At 40.9% G+C, this 20,012-nt stretch overlaps 1 protein-coding gene across 1 annotated transcript in view; it reads left to right on the plus strand.

The window, feature by feature from the left end:
- LOC102823186 (cyclic nucleotide-binding domain-containing protein 2-like) overlaps window positions 1–20,012 on the plus strand; it is a 114,027-nt gene that overhangs the window by 29,046 nt on the left and 64,969 nt on the right. The window contains 4 exon segments of the mRNA XM_006875731.1: window positions 6,416–6,579; window positions 12,823–12,979; window positions 13,826–13,977; window positions 19,556–19,694. Of these exon segments, the coding sequence (XP_006875793.1) occupies window positions 6,416–6,579; window positions 12,823–12,979; window positions 13,826–13,977; window positions 19,556–19,694 (612 nt within the window).

The following is a 20,012-nucleotide window of genomic DNA, read 5'->3' on the forward strand; positions in this document are numbered from 1 at the left end:
ATTTACTGATGAAGATCAAAGAGCACAGCCTTTGGTATGGATTACATCTCAATGTCAAGAAAACAAAAATCCTCACCACTGGACCAATAAACAACATTCTCATCAACAGCGAAAAGATTGAAGTTGTCAAGGACTTCATTCTTTGTGGATCAACTATCAACACTCAAGGAAGCGGCAGTCAAGAAATCAAACGATATATTGCATTAGGCAAATCTGTTGCACAAGACCTTTTTAAAGTGTTGAAGAGCAAAGATGTCAGCTTGAGGACTAAGGTGCACGTGACCCAATCCTTGGAGGCCAAGATGGCCAAACTTCATCTCTCATACTTCAGACATATTGTCAGGAGAAGGATATCATGTTTGGTAGGGTGGAGGGACAGAGAAAAAGAGGAAGACCCCCAATGAAATGAATTGGCCAAGTGGCAGCATTGATGGATTCAAGCATGGCAACAGTAGTGAGGTTGGCCCAGGCTCAGGCAGTGTTTCGTTCTGCTGTGCATAAGGTCACTCTGAGTCTGTACTGACTCCATGTTACGTAACAACAACAACAACAACATGAGCTGGAACTGACTTGGTGGCACTTAGCAACAACAACAACAACATGCATATATGTATATCTATATGGAGTCCTGGTGTGGCACTATAGGATAAGCACAACTACATATATAATATATATTGTTTTATTATATTTTGGGTGAAAGTTTTAGTTCCAGTTCAATATGAGTCTGTCTGTCTGTCTGTCTGTCTATGTATGTATGTATGTATGTATCTATCTATCTATCTATATATGTTACTATCTAGAAGTTGGAGTCCTGGTGTGGCACTGTGGGATAAAGTACTAGACTGCAAGGTAGATTTGAACCACAGGGTTGGCGGTTCAAACCTACCAGCAGCTCCTTAGAAACTCTAAACAGGGTTGCTATGAGTTGGGATTGACTCCACGGTACTTAACAATAACAATAACAATATTTAAGTTGGACTCCTGGTGTGGTACTGCAGGGTCAGCACTGTACTGTGAACCGCAAGGTTAGTAGTTCAAACCCACCAGTTGCTCCTTGAAAATCCTATACAGGGTTGCTATGAGTTGGAGCTGATTTAACAACAACAACAATATTAAGTTAGTATATGTAGAAAAAGATGAAACAAACATGACAGATGTTAATGACTAATATTGGTGGTTGTACTTTGCAGTGCTCTAGAGGAACACAGGTTCACTATGGGTCAGAACAGCCTGGAAAGTACTCAGTAACAACAAGAGGAACACAGAATAGCTGTCTGGCAGTGAAAGAAAGGAGGAAGGGGTGTCTGGGAGATAAGGTATTGGTGAAGCAGCCAAGGTTGTCTCCCAGGACCATTGTGAATTGTATTCATTTTTCCCCATCCCCAGGCACTTTTTGGCCTAGCTCTACAGAGGTTTGTGGAGAATAAAAGGGTGTAAAATATCCACACCCTGCCCTTAGTGAGCTAACTGGGATATCAGGCGACTTCTCCAGAATGGGAAATAACAGATTCCCTGCAATAGAAATCCAGAGAATATAATTTCCTATAGAAATTAGGACTCCAGATGGAATCTAAGGATCACTTTGGCTTATAAAGACCACAGGCATTTGTGCTTTGTCATGTGAATGCCCTGACTGAAACCCACTGAGTTATTGATAGCAGTTGTTATTGTTAAACATTATTGAGTTGGTTCTGACCCTCAGTGACCCTGTATAGGGTTTCTGAGGAGCAGCTGGTGGGTTTGAACCGCTGACCTTGTGGTTCAAATTGACCTTGAAGTCCATCCAGCACACTATCCTCCAGCACCACACCAGAAAGTAAAGATTGAACCTAACTCAGACTATAAAAATGACTAACATTTCCCTAGCACTTGCTTCATGCACTGTTTAAGTTCTTTACACATGTCAGCAACCCTGGTGGTTTAACAGTTAGCTGAAAGGTTAGTGATTCAAACTAACCCAGTCACACTGAAGGAGAAAGACCTAGAGATCTGCTTCCATGAAGAGTACAGCCAAGAAAACCCTATGGGGGCAGTTCTACTCTGTCTCATGGGGTCTCTAAGAGTCAGAATCCACTTGATACCCAGCAGTATTTCTGTAGATCAGATCTGCTGTTACCAGATAGGGAAACAGAGACTCAGCAGAAGGTACTTACTTGCCCAGGACTCATGGCTAGGAAGTAGCAGGACTGAGGCACCAGAGTCCAGGTGCTTTTCTTTCCTCTGTCTCACCCCCCCCTTTTTTTTTTTAAAGGTATCCTTCCCTCCCACCCCCGGGAAACACCATAGAAAGTTTATTATAAAATGAGAACTTTTTCCTGACTTTTTAACAGCAGTGGTCACAGACTAATTTCATTCATAATAATGTCTTCCAGTCTCCTCCATGTTATGTGGTATTTTGCAGATTCACCACTGCCAGGGGCCAGCCCCAGCAAACTTATTCAGTGGTTCTGAAGGGGTGTGTGGCGTCAGCGGGAAAGAATCACACAGAGTCAATAGGTCGTGATGAATTCAAAATCTTCTTACATAATTTATTCTCCTCTCATGCTTTATTCTCCTCTCCTCTTTACTCTCCTGTTCATTCTTTACTCTCCTGCTCATTCTCTACTCTCCTGCTCATTCTTTACTCTACTTCCATCCTTTACTCTCCTCCTCCTCCTTTACTCCCCTTCTACTCTCCCTTCATTCTTTACTCTTTATTCTCCTTTTACTCTACTTTCTTATTCTATCTTACAACCCCCTTATTTACCGTTACAAAAAACATTGCTTTCATAGTAATCAATGTCTTCAAAATACAATTTATTCTGGGGCACATTCTTCATGGTTTACAACCCTTAGATTTACAACAGGGACAAGAAGTTACAACAAACAAACATTACATCAAAGCATATGAGACATCCTGGAGCCTTGAAACCTTTTGGCTAAACATTTGTTCCTACATAAATAACTTTTATTCTTTTTTTTTTTGAGGAGCAAGTTAACCTTTACATATGTTTTTAAACCTCTATCTATTGAGTCTCATCAATTTTAGTTGTTGGGTGCAATTAACTCTCCGTTAACTTCTTCCATACACTATCTGTTTATAGCCTACAAAAATATCACTTATCAGAACATTTAAAAAACTGAGGCTATGAAAAGCAACTTCCCTATTTTACTGATCATTAATTTAAGAACATCTAAGTCAGACTTTTTATTTACGTATCTGTATATCCCCATAGCCTTTATTTATAGTCTAATTGCTTTTAAGGATTCTTTATTGTCTTAAATTAAGGTTACGAGGAAGAATGTTTATAATCACTAAACCTAAGCTGGTAGTAATTCAAATGACAAATCCTGTCTCCCAGCAGTCTTAAGAACATTGTTAATATAAGTATTAAAGCTCTAGTAGTGTAGTGGTTACGAATCGGGCTGCGAACCTTAAGGTCAGTGGTTCGAAACTACCAACTGCACCGCGGGAGAAAGATGAGGCTTTCTACTCCCGTAAAGATTTACATCCTTGGAAACCCTATACAGGGTCGCTATGGGTCGGAAACGACTCGATGGCACATAACAACAACAACATGATTACAAGTAGAGTAAAATGTATCTAATATATGGCTTTTAACTTTTAATAAAAATATACTAAAGTGTAGGAATACTACACTTTAAGGGATACTAATAAAATCTAAAGTAAAGGGATACTAATAAAATCATGAATAAATCGGAGAATGATTCAAGAAAAAGATAAAAAATAATTAAGGGCCTTTGCATAGAGTTTTTTCCTTGTAGCTTTGCTATCCAAGGAAAACACTTCATTGTTGCTTTGCTAGAACAATGAGCTCTTCATGCCCAGGGTCCCCCGTATCTCATTTCTTTATTTCAACTCCTTGATTAATATGCCTCAATTCCTTGATTAATATGGCCCCTGCCACACCACTATTCTTCAGTCTTGTAGGTACTAATGTTTGTTCAACCATTCCTCTGCTGATGGGCATCTAGGCTCCCTCCCCCTTTTTGCTATTGTGAGCAATGCTGCAGTGAGCATGGGTGTATCTATCTCTTCTTGTTGCAGCTCTAATTTCGTGAGAATACATACCAGTAGCTGTGCCATTTTACAGTCCCACCAGCGGTATAGGAGGGTCCCATACTCTCCACGCCTTCTCTAGCATTTGTTCTTTCCTGTCATTTTGAACCTTGCTATGACTGCTGGGGTAAGATGACAGCTCATTGTTTTCATTTGCACCTTTCTAATGACTAGTGGAGCTCTAGTAGCATGGTGGTTACGAATCGGGCTGCGAACCTTAAGGCCAGCAGTTCGAAACTACCAGCCGCTCCACGGGAGAAACATGAGGCATTCTGCTCCCATACAGCCTCAGAAACCCTATACAGGGTCGCTATGGGTCGGAACAGACTCGATGGCACTTAACAACAACAATGACTAGTGGGGAGTCCTGGTTTGACACTGCGGCTTAATGCACTGGACTGCAAAGTCAGTAATTCAAGCTCACCAGTTGCTCCTCAGAAACCCTATACATCAGGGTCGCTATGGATCAGAACCTCTTAACAACAACAACACTGACTAGTGGAGTCCTGGTGTGGTCTTGTGGGTTTATGTATTGTACTGTAAGGTCAGTTTGAACCACAAGGTAGGTGGTACAGGTTCACTGCTGGTTCAGGCTTACCAAACACTCCTTGGAAAACATGTACAGGGTCACTAGGAGTTGGAACCAACTCTACGGCACTTAACAACAACAACAATGACTAGTGATAGTGACCATTTCTTGATTCGTTTGTTGGCTGCCTGAATATCTTCTTTGCTGACCCTCCCAATGCACTTTTGATCACTAAGCTGTATTGCCAGATTGTGTAGGTGAGACTTCTCATCTGCTTTCCTGACGTCCATAATGCTTCATGATGTCCCAGTTCCATTTTGTTTCATGAAAATTACTGTTATGCAAGAATATAAGCATTCTTTAATTCCTTCTGCAAATAATTTATTTTGAGTGCCACACTATCACTATTAAATAACTGGTAGCGTAGTAGTAATGAGTTGGGTTGCTAATCACAGGGTCAGCAGTTCAAAACTACCAGCTGTTCCACAGGAGAAAGATGAGACTCTTTGCTCCCGTGAAGATTTACAGCCTCAGAAACCCTATACAGGGTCACTATGAGTTGGAACCGACTCCATGGCACACCACCACCACCCTATTCTAGACAGGTAAAGAAGATAGACAGGGACATTATCATGTTTACATTGGGTTTCATATTCTAGAGACTTCTGTTCAATAGAACTTTCTACAATAATTGAAATGCTCTAGAATCTGCAATAGTAGCCACTAGACTCACAGTTATTGGGTATTTGAAATATAGTCAATGCAACTGAGAAGCTTAATTTTGTATTTCATTTCATTTAAATGGCTACATGTTACTAGTGGCTACCATACTGAACAGTGGCGTTTGTGTGTATGTGTAGGGTATGTAAATGACAGATAATATACATATTAACAAAAAGGGATAAGATGATTTCAGAGAGTATTAAGCTTTGAAAAAAATGATACAGGCCTAAGGAGTGCTGGGGGTTGGAGTTAGGGAGGGGACCTGCTGTTTTTACTTAAGTGATCCTGGAGGGCTCACTGAGGAGGCAGCAGCATCTGACCTGAGACCAGAATGATGAGGAAGAGGCAGCCAGGTACACAATCAGGGGAAGAAAATTCCAGGCAAGGGAAATAGTCTAAGCAATGACCACAAGACAGAAACAAGCTTGGCACATACAAGGAAAAGGAAGAAAGCTAGAGAAAAGAGAATGAAGGGGACAGATAGGAGATGGGGTTGGAGAGCTAGGAGGTCAGTAAGGAATCAGACCACATGAGGTTTCATAGGCTGTGGTAAGGAGTTAGGACTTTGTTATAAATGAAATGGGAGCACAGTAGGGGAAGGGAGGGAGTGTGAGTGAATGAGTAGATCTATTAGTCAGCTAGTTTATGTGTCCTGGTTCACTAGGCTTCCTAGGACTTGGCAGACCTAGGTTATAATCCTGTCTGTGTTTCTTTTAGTCTACCACATGGAAATAGTCATAGTGCTTCCATTCTTGGGCAGTGTGAGGATACAGTGAGATGGTGCATGTAAGATGCTCATGTTGATGCCTGGTACACAGCACATATGATATGCCAGCACTACTGTATGTGGGATGTTGTTGTCACTGTTATATGCCATCAAGTCGGTTCTGACTCCTATGACCCAGCATAGGGTTTCTGAGGTTTGTAAATCTTTGCAGGAACAGAAAGCTTCATCTTTCTCCCACGGAGCAGATGGTGATTTGAACTGCTGACCTTTTGGTTAGCAGTCTAGTGCTTAGCCTACAGAATGGGAAAGCATGAAAGCAGGACTGCGGGGAGTTACCCGCTGTATCCTGTGTGTCACTTTGGCTCTATCTTCACAGGGTCACTTTCCTCCAAGGGCCATTGAGATTACGCGGAAGAAGCCTGCATGGAGAAAAGAGGAAGAGATCCAAGACCTGTGTAACATCTTGCAGGCTCTGGATATCTTCAGGAGCTACAGTGAGGCCCTGCAGGTGCTCCTGGCCAAAGTTATACGCTTTGAACGGTCAGTGTGGGCCCACCTCTTGGCCTCTGAACTGGTGCTGGTCTGGTCAGGAAGAGCCCGACTTAAAATACCAGGTCCTGCTGGCCCCGCCATGCAGTATCAGCCATAAAAGTTTTTCTCTCAGTTCACTTTAGTGTTCATTGTTACGGCTGTAGTTAATTTTATCTCATTCATTTATTAAGAAGCTTCCTAGAACAACTCATTGAATCTGGAGAGGATCTGGTGGGAACCTTGGAGAAGATGTGATCCAATTCCTTGAGGAAACTGAGGCTCAGAAAAATGGCTTGTGCAAGATCATCTAGATAATAAGTAGCCGAGCTAAGACTCAAGTCCAGATTTTGTTCCAGGACCCTGACTTCTATTCCCCACAGTATTTTGTTAGGTCATGTGATGAATTCAAAAGTTAAGGGCATATTTTCTTTAAAAACTAGAATGGATCACAGATGATTATACTACATCCAGGTAGGTGCTAGAGCAGAGGTCTGGGAACTTGAATAAGAAAAAAGCCCAAAACAATTGTCTCTCTAATTTTATTAACCTCTAATTGAAATGTAGCACCCTCATTAAAACTTGTTGTTGTTAAGTGCTGTTGAGTCAGTTCTGACACATAGCAACCCTGTTTACGGTTTCTGAGGAACAAGTGGTGATTTTGAACTGCTGACCTTGTGATTCGAGTTGACCTTGCAGTCCAGTGTGTTATCCCACAGCACCAAACCAGGACTCCCATTGAAATTTAGTGCCCATGCCCATTTTACCTAGCCTTGATGGCTTGATAATCAGAACTTGACTAGGGGAAGATTAAAAAAGAAAAGGAAAGAAAAGAACAACTTTTGATAAAGGAAATGAGGGTAAATTGCTACAATTTGATGAACCTGACTTATACTCATGGAAGTAGTAACTCTAAATACCAACTGAGAGGGAAGGAGTCGTCACATCAAGTATCAATGCTATCCCCTCTGTACACAGGGTAGAGATGGGCAACTTAGACATTGGCTACCTAAAATGAGGAAGCGATAAAGGCATGAAGTGACTGGCTTACAAGGTTTCAAGGGGGAGTTTGGTTTAAGAGTGTGTGGAGGAAGAAAGAGTCCGCACTGAATAGTTTTCATCTTGTCTAGATGGGTCTGGTTAAAAGATGGGGACAAGAGTCTTATGATTCAGTAGTGAGTATTTGTTATCATGACTAATTGCGACTGTCACAATTATAAAGGTAGAAGTTTTATTTAAAAAAATGGGGGAGAAGTTAATCTTACAGCCCAGAAACAAAGGACCCTAGGACCATCATGGGAGAAGAGCTCAAGTAGAATGTGAGATCTTATCTAGAGAAGCAGTGACACCAGAGATGGAGGCAGAGATGGGATCATGGAGAGAGGGAGCAGCTGAGGACTCTAGATTCATGGGAAAAGAGGGACTGAGAGCTGGCAGCTAGGAGGCCGACTTGCAGAATGTGCCCTGTGGTGATGTAAATTATTATATATGCATGAGTGTTTTAAAAAAAAAAAAGAAGAACTAAAATGAATAGAGAGAAATACTGTTAACTGATGATACATGAAGGGGATTATAATAATCGTAATGAAACAACTTGTATGGTTTGTTAAATGTAAAACTGATGATCTTACCTGAAAACTTTCACTAAATCCACAGTAAAAACCTTTAAAAAAAAAAAAATTAGTGCCCAATAAAAGATGGCAGTTAAAAAAAGAAAGAAGAATATTATATATGAACAAAGCAAAAATTAATAAAAAACAAAACAAAATGGATGCCAGAAGAGACTGAAACGTACTCTTGATGATAAACTAAAACTACTGGAAGAAATAATGAAGTAAAGGAGCTGAACAGAAAATTTCAAAGGGAAGCTCCAGAAGACACAGTAAAGTATTATAATGAAATGTGCAAAGACCTGGCGTTAGAAAACCAAAAGAGATCATACTCAGCATTTCTCAAGTTGAAAGAACTGAAGAAAAGAGTCAAGCCTCGGATTGCAGTAGTGAAGCATTTTGTGGATAAAATATTGAATGATATAGTAGGAATCATCAATAGATGATGGAAGGAATACACATATTTACTGTACCAAAAATAATTGGTCAATGTTCAACCATTTCAAGAGGTAGCAAATGATTAAGTATTGATGATAATGAAGAGGTAATGAAGAGTCCTGGTGTGGTACTGTGGGTTAATATGCTGGGTGCAAGGTCAGTTTAAACTGCAAGGTTGATGGTTCAAGCTCACCAGCTGCTCCTTGGAAACCCTATACTCATAGGGTCGGTATGAGTCAGAACTGATTTGATGGCACTTAACAGTGACAACAACAAAGCTACATTAAAAGCATTGGCAAAAACAAGGCTCCAGGAATTGATGGTATACAAATTGAAATGTTTAAAAAACTGATGCAGTATTGGAGGACTTAATTATCTGTGCCAAGAAGTTTGGAAGACAGCTACCTGGCCAACCAATTGGAAGAGATCCATATTTGGGCTCATTCCAAGAAAGTGACACAACAGAATGCAGAAATAATTGAACAATATCAATAGTATCACATACAAGTAAACTTCTTCTGAAGATAATTAAAAACAGTTAAAGTACATTGATAGGAAATGCCAAAAATTCAAGCCAAGTTCAGAAGAGGACATGGAATGAGGGATATCATTGGTGATGTCAGATGAATCTTGACAGAAAACAGAAAATAACAAGTATAGTAAGTAATATTTACTATGCAAAGACATTCGACTATGTAGATCATAAACTATGGAGAACATTGTGAAGAATGGGAATTCCAATTAAGAAGACTTAATTGTGCTCATGAGGAACCTGTACAAAGACCAACAGTCCTTAGTACAGAACAAGAGACTATTGAAGGATTAAAAGTCAGGAAAGATGTGTGTAAGGACATATCCTCTTACAATATTTATCCAATCTGTATGCTGAGCAAATAATCTGGGAAACTGGATTATATGAAGAAGAACATGGCATCAGGATTAGAGGGAGACTCATTAACAACTTGTGATATACAGATGATACAACCTTGCTTACTGAAAGTAAAGAGGACTTGAAATACTTACTGATGAAGATCAAAGACTACAGCCTTCAGTGTGGATTGCACCTTAATATAAAGCAAATGAAAATCCTCACATCTGGACCAATAAATAACATTATGATAAAGGGAGAAATCACTGAAGTTGTCAAAGACTTCATTTTGCTAAGATCAACAATCAATGCTCATAGAAACAGCAGTCAAGAAATCAAATGACCTATTGCATTATGCAAATCTGCTGCAAAAGACCCACTTAAAGTATTGAAAACCTGTTTAAAATAGTAAAGCAAAGATGTCACTTTGAAGACTAAGATTTGCCTGACCCCTACACCATGATCTTTTCAATCACCTCATATGCATGTGACAGTTGGACTATAAATAAAGACAACCATAGAAGAATTGATGTATCTGAATTATTGTGTTGGTAAAGAATATTGAACGTATTATGTACTACCAGAAGAACAAATAAATCTCTCTTGGAAGAAGTACAGACAGAATGCTCCTGGAAGCAAGAATGGTGAGACTTCATCTCTCATACATTGGATATGTTGTCAGGAAAGACCAGTCCCTTGAGAAGGATGTCGTGTGTGGTAAAGTGGAGGGTCAGTGAAAAAGAGGAAGAACCCCAAGGAGATGGACTGACACAGTGACAGCAACAATGTGCTCAAACATAACAACAATTATGAGAATGGCATAGGACCAGGCAATGTTTTGTTTTGTTGTGCATAGGGTTGCTAAGAGTCATAACCAACTTGAAGGCACCAAACAACAACCTTTTCAGCCAGACTCTCTCCTTATGGTGTGAGACGGCTTCCACAGCTACAGCTCATCTTTTCAATTTCAGTCCTAAGGAAAAATAGAACATCTCTTCCCAATCACTCAAATCAAAGTCTAGGATTCCTTCTTTCTGAGCCAGATTTTTACTTGAATCATCACTATAGTCAGTGATTCTCTGCTTGTTTGAGATGTGAGGAAGGGTTATTCCCCCAAATCTTGAGTGCTATTGGTAAAGAAAGGTGGCTAGGTGCTTGGCAGTTTCTTACCAGGGTTTTAGGTTCTGACTCACTGTGTGACCTTTAGCAAACCTTGGGCTTGGGCCCCACTTTTCTCACCTCTAACATTTAAGTTGAGCTAGATGGTCGCTGAGAGTTTTTATGACTCCAACTCTGCAATCTGCACTTGACTAAGTCTCTCTCTGTGCTCCCTCACCCCCAAAGTGTTCTTTCTTTAACTAATCATTGCCATATAAGCTATATTCTGTTTTTGGTGTCGATAAAGATCCTAGCCCCTGGTTTACACCAGAACAAGCTCATAGCCAGATGGGATTCTGAAGTCTGTTGTCCTCAGTCTGTTGTTCTCTAGAGCTGTCTAGCCTGTTGATCTCTCCTCTGAGAAGTTTGTTGCATGGTCATGAGACCAACGTGGAGCTCTAGATGCTCAGAAGAGGAGATACTACTGTGAACTGGATCAGGGAAGATTTCCTGGAAGAGTAGGATCTGAGCTGGGCCTTGGGCTTTGGAATTAATTGAATAAGTGAAGGCAAAGGGAAGGCCAGTCCAGCAGGATCTTCCTAGCTGGGCCAGTGAGTTGGAATTGAAAGGGAGGTGACAATGTGAATGGAAAGGAAAAGAGCTGATGAGGCATTGCCATGAACTCAAGAGTTGCGGGGAGATGGCAGCAGCTTGGGAAACTGCTAGGTGCTTCTCCCACAGTAACGGACTCCTCAGATATTGGTAGAGACAAGGGGCAGACTTTCAGGCTCCCCATCTCCTTCTGGATAAAATTCATACTTAGTTTAGTTTTTGAGACCCTTTATGATTGACCCAGGAGCCCTAATGACACTGTTAGATAAGCACTAGACTGCTAGTAACAAAGTCGGCAGCTCAAGCTCACCAACTACTCTGTGGAAGAAAGACGAGGCTTTCTTCTTCTGTAAAGATTTATATTCATGGAAAACCTAAGGGACAGTTCTTCTCTGTCCTATCGGGTCACTGTAAGTTATAATTGACTTGATGGCACTGGTTGTTTGTTTGTATGATTGACCCAACCCAAAATGTTTCCTACCATCCCCGTAAGCTCCCTCCCTTACATCGCTCTCTTTCCTGCCCCAGTTTTCTCTCTAATGAAGCTTAACTCTTATTCCTGGAATGTGCCAGGTTTCTGGCCACATCTGTGCCTTTGGGCATGGTGGCTCCTCACCTGACATAGACTCCATCTCTTTGTCCACCTGGAAAACTCACCTTAGACACCACCTTGGCCTTCCTAAGCTGGGTTAAAGGCCCTTTATCTGTGCTCTTGAGCAAGTGTCTGGCTCTATTAAAGCATTTCTTTTAATCCTGTTTACTTTTTATCCTGCACTTGACCATAACTGTGAGAACAAAGTCTGTGTCCTTTATCACTGTGTTGACAGACACAGTACTTATTTATTTTATTGAATGAATTAAATAAATAAATGAATATTGTAAGATGTGAGATTTGAACTTGCAATTTTAATTCAGAAACTTCCCTCTGAGTCAAAAAATTAAATTTCTGTTTGCTCTGGGCTTGGGTACCTCAGTCTTGGGTAGATCATAATAAGACCATTTATCCATCACTTTCTAGATATGCTTATCTGTATTTTATAAAGAAACAGGCTCAGACAGGGGATGGGTTACCCAGTGTCACACAGCGAAGGACAGAACCAGGATCTGGGCCCCTAAAACCAGTATTCTTAATTATGGCTAGTTTACTAACTCATGGAGTCATACTGTGGTGCTGTAGGATCAGCACTGGACTGCTAACTACAATGTTGGTCGTTCAAACTCACCAGCTGCTCCTTAGAAACCCTATACGAGGGTTACTATGAGTCAGAACTGACTGGACAGCACTTAACAACAACTGCTAACTCATATATTGTTTTCAGCATTTATTCATTAATTTATTCTACAAGTATTCATTGGACATTAACTATGTGCTTGACTTCTTAGAGCAGTGAAGCAAACTGACGAACGTTCTCCCTCAGGAAGCTTTATTCTAACAGCAGTAGGCAATTGAATAGGTGTCAGTGAAGAGGTCAAGATTGATGGGGCTGGGTGTGAGCTTTTCTGAGTCCCCTTCTAGTCTAAGTCTGTGCTTTGGCACTCCAGAACAAAGAGCACAATCCCTCCAGATCTCCTCCTAGAATGGAACAGCCTCTGTTACTATCTGATCAACTAGCTATGATCTTTTTCCAGGTTTGGTCGTAGACGTGTGATCATCAAGAGGGGGCAGAAGGGCAACAGCTTTTATTTCATCTACCTGGGCAAGGTTGCAGTAACCGAGGACGAGGATGGCAGCAGTGCTTTCCTGGACCCCCATCCAACAGTGATGCAAAAGGGCTGCTCCTTTGGGGTTAGCACAACTTCTTGGGGTGGGGTTGGAGGTGTGACAGGACTCATTTGAGAAGTTCTTGGCCAGCCCCAGCTCTGCCTTATACTCTGCAACTCACTGCCTGGTTGGCAGCTCCCTAGCCCATATATCAAATGCCAATGGAGCTGGAGCAGGTGATGTTCAAAGTTGACTCCTTCATTTGTGATATTTAAGCACTATGTTCCCTGTATAACCCCTTAGAAAGAGCGGTGGTTAAATGCTTAGCAACTAACTAAAAAGGCTGATGATTCAAATCTACCCGATAGCTCCACGGGACAAAGACCTGACAATCTGTTTCCATAAAAATTGTTGTTGTTAAGTGCTGTCGAGTTGGTTCCAACTCATAGCGACCCTATACAGGGTTTCGGAGGAGTGGCTGGTGAATTTGAATTGATAACGTTGCAGTTCAGACCAACCTTGTGGTCCAGTGTATTAGCCCATGTGTCACACCAGGACTCCATAAGGCTTGGCACCGCTGCCATACAGATTACAGCCTAGGAAACTCTCTGGGGCAATTCTACTCTGTCAGGTGGGGTTGCTGTGAGTTGGAGGTGATCTGACAGCACACAATAACAACAATAACCCCTTAGAGATGCACTGACTCCACAGAGAGACCTCTCTGACTCCCTCTCTGGTGCATTCAGGCCTGTTGCCTCTTTTCCACAAGCAGCATATTAAAGAGGGAAGGCAGTGTGCCCACAAAAGGAGGGACTGAGCGGGCATCATGGAGACCTGCATTCTGGGGAGATAGAGGCAGGGAAGAAGTGTGCAAGATGCTGAGCAGGAAACTGGAGCTGGCCTCTGACTTGCCTTTTGTTCACCCAACAGGAAATGGCTCTCCTGCATGCTTCAGTAAGGAGGACCACTGTGGTCTGTATGGAAGAAACAGAGTTCTTGGTTGTCGACAAGGAGGATTTCTTTGCTAGTAAGCTGGACCTAGAAGTTGAAAGGGAGGCTACATATCGGTTTGAATTTTTTAGGTAACTTCATCATCAGTCAGCATATACATTTTTTTCTCCCCTGTCTTGTTTATTAAGTGTTTGACTTTGTCCTAGGCCTGGTGGGAAGCTGTTCTCTCAGCCTGGAATACTCTCTGTACCGCCCCCTTTTCTGTCTAGCAAACTCCTACTACCCCTCTAGCTCTCAACTCAAATCTCACTCCCTTGTGGGATAAAAAGGAGAGCTCCCATTTATTGAGCACTTGCTGGGCCAGGCAGGCTACAAACACTTTGTACAACTAACTGTCTCATCTCATCTCACCTTCAGTCTTGTGTGGTTGTTTCTCTTATTTTCCCCAGTGTTTAAAGGATGAGGTCAAGGCTAAGGATGGTAAAAGCCTGCCTCTGTGCCCAAGATGTCTGATTCAGAAATCCTTGCCTTACTAATCAATCCCACTTCAGCTTAGGGAGGGTACCCTGTCTCATACTTCTACAGCATCCTGTGTTTCTTTGAAGTTCCCATCCAAACTAATTTTTTTTTTTGTAAACATATTATGTTGTTGTTGGGTACTTCAGATAGTTCATGCAAAATGGAATGAAAAGATAATGGAATTTTTCCACAAACTTTTTCAAGACCCCTTGTGTGTGTGTGTGTGTGTGTGTGTGTATATATATATATATATATATATATATAACCAAACACCATTTTCACAATATTCACATGCAAAATTCAGTGACATCGTGTTCATCATGTTGTTCAACAAGCTGAAGCTCCTGATTGTATAATCATTTCATTACTATTTGCCCTAGGAGATGATAAGGAATATGGTGGCAGATCTGTCTTTTTTCCCATTGTAATCCCCCTGTTATCACAGTGCCAGAATCATGTATGTGCTCAACAAATAAATAGTGACTAAATGCATAACAAGAGTCCTGGTGTGGCGCTGCGGGTTAATGCGCTAGACTGCAAAGCTGGTGTGAACCACAAGGTGGGCAGTTCAAGCTCAGCAGCCGCTCCTTGGAAACACTATACAGGGTCGCTATGAATCGGATCTGACTCGAAGGCACTTAATAACAATAACAACAAATGAATAACATGATATAAAAAGCTGTTATCCATTTATTGTATATCATTATGGGGCAGAAAAGTGTCTTAATTATTGGTATCATATTTAATTAACCAAAAACAGAATTCATGAAAAGCCAAAAAATTTCTTTTTCTTTTGACTTGGAATAGTTACATGAAAGGCCATATAATGGTATTGAAACCAAATCTCTTTTAATGACATTTGAGTTACTCACCTTCATGAAAAAGAGTAAAATTAAATGACCCATTTCCACTGGCATTGAAACACAGTTTGTGAGTTTGTATAGCCGTAGTCAGTGAGACAAGGGTGATGAGCAGAGGCATTTTGTCCCTGTGGGTTGGAGCTGAGAGAGAAAGTTTCCTAAAGGAGATAGAACCTAGAAAGGGAGTGGGGGTGGCAGGAGGGAGGGAGGAGATTTAGCTTACAGGGAGGATCAGTTCATTTCTGTATGTATATAAGAATTTTGTTAAATATATATCTGGGATAGAAAAGCAACTTCTTAGGAAGGGATAGATCCAGAATGTACTGGTTTGAAACCTAGTGCTTGGCACATAGTGGACATCCTTCTGTGGTGGCCTTGCTTTCTTTCCTGTGACTGCATATCCTTCATCTCCTCTTAACATGGCATTCCCCTTTAGTGCCCTGAATTGAACACATTGTCCTGTGAGGTCTGAGTTACCCTGAATTCTGAGCTCACAGTCTGTTGGCATTGCTTGTGAGGGAAGACAAACCCATAACTGGTGTGATACAAGATCAGAGGAAGCGGTGGTCACTTTGCAGTGGGTCACTGGGCATTGTGCAGCTGTGAGGAGCAAATAGGGAAAAGGAGGAGAGTCTCGATTCCCCCACCCTCTTGACCTAGAGTATTTGAAGCCAATAGAATGAATGGAGGCAAGCATTGGCATGAACTACACAAACCAAAGGTAGGCCCAGGACTGGGGAACAAAACACAGCAATGAAAGGAAGTGAGAAGCTGCTGGGCCTTTCCTTAGACTGGCATTAGTGTAATGAGTCATGAGGTGCAAGCATGGACCAGAGGTAAGAAAAGCACAAAGGCTGGATGGTACCAACTGTATTTGAGGAGCAGCAAAGACAAACTGACTTGTCTGGCTGTCATACTGTGGTGGCTTGTGTGTTTCTGTGATTCTGGAAGCTATGCCACAGATATTTTAAATACTGGCAGGGTCACCCATGGTGGACAAGTTTCAGCTAAGCTTCCAGACAAAGGCAGACTAGGCAGAAGAAGAGTCAGACTGTTTATGAATATTTAGTCACTGAAAAATGTATGATTGACAGTGGAACACTGTCAGCACCAAAATATTGAATATTGAAACATGATGAATAGCAGTGAATATTATCAAACGCAGTGCCAGAAGCTGAGACTCTCAGGCTGGAAGACACTTAAAATGCGACTGGAGAAGAGCTGACTCCTCAAAGTAGAGTTGACTGTGGTGACGCGAATGGAGTAAAGCCTTCAGGACCTTGGGGCACAAATCAGAATGAAGAGAAACAGCTGAAAACATCCATTAAAAATTAAAACATGGAATGTATAAAGTATGAATCTAGGAAAATTGAAAGTTGTGTAAAATGAAATGCAAAGCATAAACATTGATATCTTAGACACTAGTAAGCTGAAATGGAATGGCACTGGCCATTTTAAATCTGAAAATCACATGGTTTACTATGCCAGAAATGACAAATTGGGGAGGAATGGTGTTGCATTCATCATCAAAAATAACATATCAAGATCTGTCTTCACGTGCAACGCTGTCTGTGAAAGGATAACATCCATATGCCTACAAGGAAGACTAGTTAATACCACTATTATACACCAACTACTACAGCCAGTGATGATGAAATTGAAGAATTCTACCACCTTCTTCAGTCTGAAATCAAACATGCAATCAAGATGTATTCATAATTACTGGTGATTGGAACGAAAAAGTTGGAAACAAAGAGAAAGGATCAGTACTTGTAAAATATGGCCTTGGTGATAGATACGGTGCTATGGCATCACATGATAGAATTTTGCAAGACCAATGGCTTCTTCATTGCAAATACCTTTTAAAAACAACATAAAATATAACTATATGCACAGACTTCAGCAGAGGGAATACACAGAAATCAAATTGACTACATCTATGGGAAGAGACAGTGGAAAAGCTCCATATCATCAGTCAAAACAAGATCAGGGTCAAGTCTGTGGAAGAGATCATCAAGTGCTCATATGCAAGCTCAGGCTGAAGCAGTAGAAATTAAAACAAATCCACAAGAGCCAAAATATGACCTTGAATGTATCCCACCTGAATTTAGAGATCATCTGAAGAACAGATTTGATGCATTAGACATTAAAGATTGAAGACCAGAAGAGTTGTAGGATGACATCAATAACATCATACAGGAAGAAAACAAAAAGGTCATTCAGAAGACAAGAAAGAAGGGAAAGACCAAAATGGATGTCAGAAGTGACTCTGAAACTTGCTCTCCAGTGTAGAGATGCTAAAGCAAATGAAAGAAATGAGGAGGTAAAATAACTGAATAGAAAATTTCCAAGGGGAGCTTGAGAAGACAAAGCCAAATATTATAAGGAAGAGTACAAAAACCTGGAATTAGAAAACCAAAAAGGAAGAAAACACTCAGCATTTCTCAGGCTGAAGGAACTGAAGAAAAAATTCAAGCCTCGACCTGCAACACTGAAAGAGTCTATGGGCAAAGGATTGAATGATGCAGAAGTTATCAAAAAGAAGATGGGAGGAATATGCTGAGTCACTGTACCAAAAAGAAATGGTCAATGTTCCACCATTTGAAGAGGTAGTCAATGATACTGAAGGAAGAAGACCAAGGTGCATTGAAGGCTTTGCCAAGAACAAGGCTCTGGAAATTGACAGAATACAAACTGAAATCTTTCAACAAAATAATGCAGTATTGGAAGCACTCACTCATCTTGCCAAGAAATTTGGAAGACAACTACCTGGCCAAGTGACTGGAAGAGATTTGTATTTGTGTCCATTCCAAAGAGAGGTGACCCAATGGAATATGGAAATTGTGGACAATATCATTAATATCCCATGCAAGCAAAATGTTGCTAAAGATCATTAAAAACAATTGCAAAAACAAACAAACAAACAAACAAAACAATTGCAACCATACACTGACAGGGAACTTCCAGAGGTTCAACCCAGATTCAGAAGAGAATGTGGAACAATAGACGTCATTGTTGATATCAGATGGTTCTTGGTTGAAAGCAGAGAATACCAGAAAGATATTTACCTGTGCTTTATTTCGATTGTTTGGGTCATGACAAGCTATGAACAGCATTGGGTAGAATGAGTATTCTGGAACACTTAATTGTGCTCATGAGGAACCTGTACATAGACCAAGAATCAGTTGTTCAAATTAGTAAATGTGTGTGCCAGGGTTGTATTCTTACACCATATTTATCTGTATGTTGAGAAAATAATCTGTGAAGCTGGACTATTTGAAGAAAAGTGTGGCATCAGGATTGGAGGAAGACTCATTAACAACCTGTGATATGCAGATGATACAACTTTGCTTGCTGAAAGCAAGGAGTTTTTAAAATACTGATGAAAATCAAAGACCACAGCCTTTGGTAAGGGTTGTACATCAGTGTAAAGAAAACAAAAATCCTCACCACTGGACCAACAAATAACATCAAGTTAAATGGAGACAAGATTGAAGTTGTCAAAGACTTCCTTTTGCTCAGATCAACCATCAGTAGTCATGGAAGCATCAGTCAAGAAATAAAATGGCATATTGCATTAGGCAAATCTGCTGCTCAAGACCTCTTTAATGTGTTGAATAGCAAAGATGTCAGTTTGAGGACTAAGGTGCACCTGCTGCAAGCCTGATGCAAGGTATTTTCAATAACCTCATATGCTTGTGAAATTTGGACAGTGAATAAGGAAGTCCGAAGAAAAAATGATGCTTTGGAGCTATGGTGTTGGAGGAGAATATTAAAAGTACTGTGGACTGCCAAAAGAACAAACTAATTTGTGTTGGAAGATGTACAGTCAGAATGCTCCCTGGAAGCCAGAATGGCCAGAATTTGTCTTTCATACTGTGGGCATTTTGTCAGGAGGGACCAGTCACTGGAGAAGGATATCATATTTGATAAAACAGAGGGACAGATAAGAAGAGGAGGACCCCCAATGAGATGTATTGGCCCAGTAGCACTAGCAATGGGGTCAAATGTAGCAATGATGGTGAGGTAGGTGCAGGACTGGGCAGTATTTCATTTTGTTTTGCATAAGGTCGCTATGAGTCGGTACTGACTTGATGACACCCAACAACAACAAACAACCACAAAGAGGAAAATGGACTGGAGTTGAGGACACTTAAAAAAAAGGTAGACAGAGGGAGCAAAGGCATTAACATGATAGGAGGTTGACGATGGGGTAGATAGTGGCAGAGAGTATGTGAAACTTTTCAGCTCAAGCATTTTCAGGAGTAAAAGAGGCAAATAAGGTCAACTGATGTAGGGTGGTAAATTCTAACAGGCTATTCTCCTGCAGGAAGATGGATCTATTTCAGTCCTGGTCCGAAGAGAAGCTCTGGCAGCTGGTAACCATGGGAAGGGTGGAGAAGTTCTCCTTTGGCCAGCTGATCTCAAAAGACTATGTAGAGTCGGCCACCATTATATTTATCTGCAAGGTGAGCGGTCTGGTGGGGAGGGAGTGAAGCCATGGAAATCAAGCCTAGCATGATGTCCATGGCCAGACAGAGAGGGTCAATTCACGTTCTTTTCTGAGCTTATGTGTTCTAGCTGTTGCCAAAGAGAAAAATAAATAACAGATATCTTATTCTGATTTTAAAGCTTTCTTAATTATAATACCAAATATTACTGTCAAAAAATATTAATTTTGTCTGGCTTTTCTTTCTCTAAAGTTGCTAATGTTTTCTTTCCTGTTTGAAGCCAAGCTGACTAAATTTGAATTTCAAAAAGCATGACTGAAGGTGGTTGTTGTTGTT

The sequence above is a fragment of the Chrysochloris asiatica genome, unplaced genomic scaffold (genome assembly GCF_000296735.1).
Source record: "Chrysochloris asiatica unplaced genomic scaffold, ChrAsi1.0 scaffold00337, whole genome shotgun sequence".
Lineage (NCBI taxonomy): Eukaryota > Metazoa > Chordata > Mammalia > Afrosoricida > Chrysochloridae > Chrysochloris > Chrysochloris asiatica.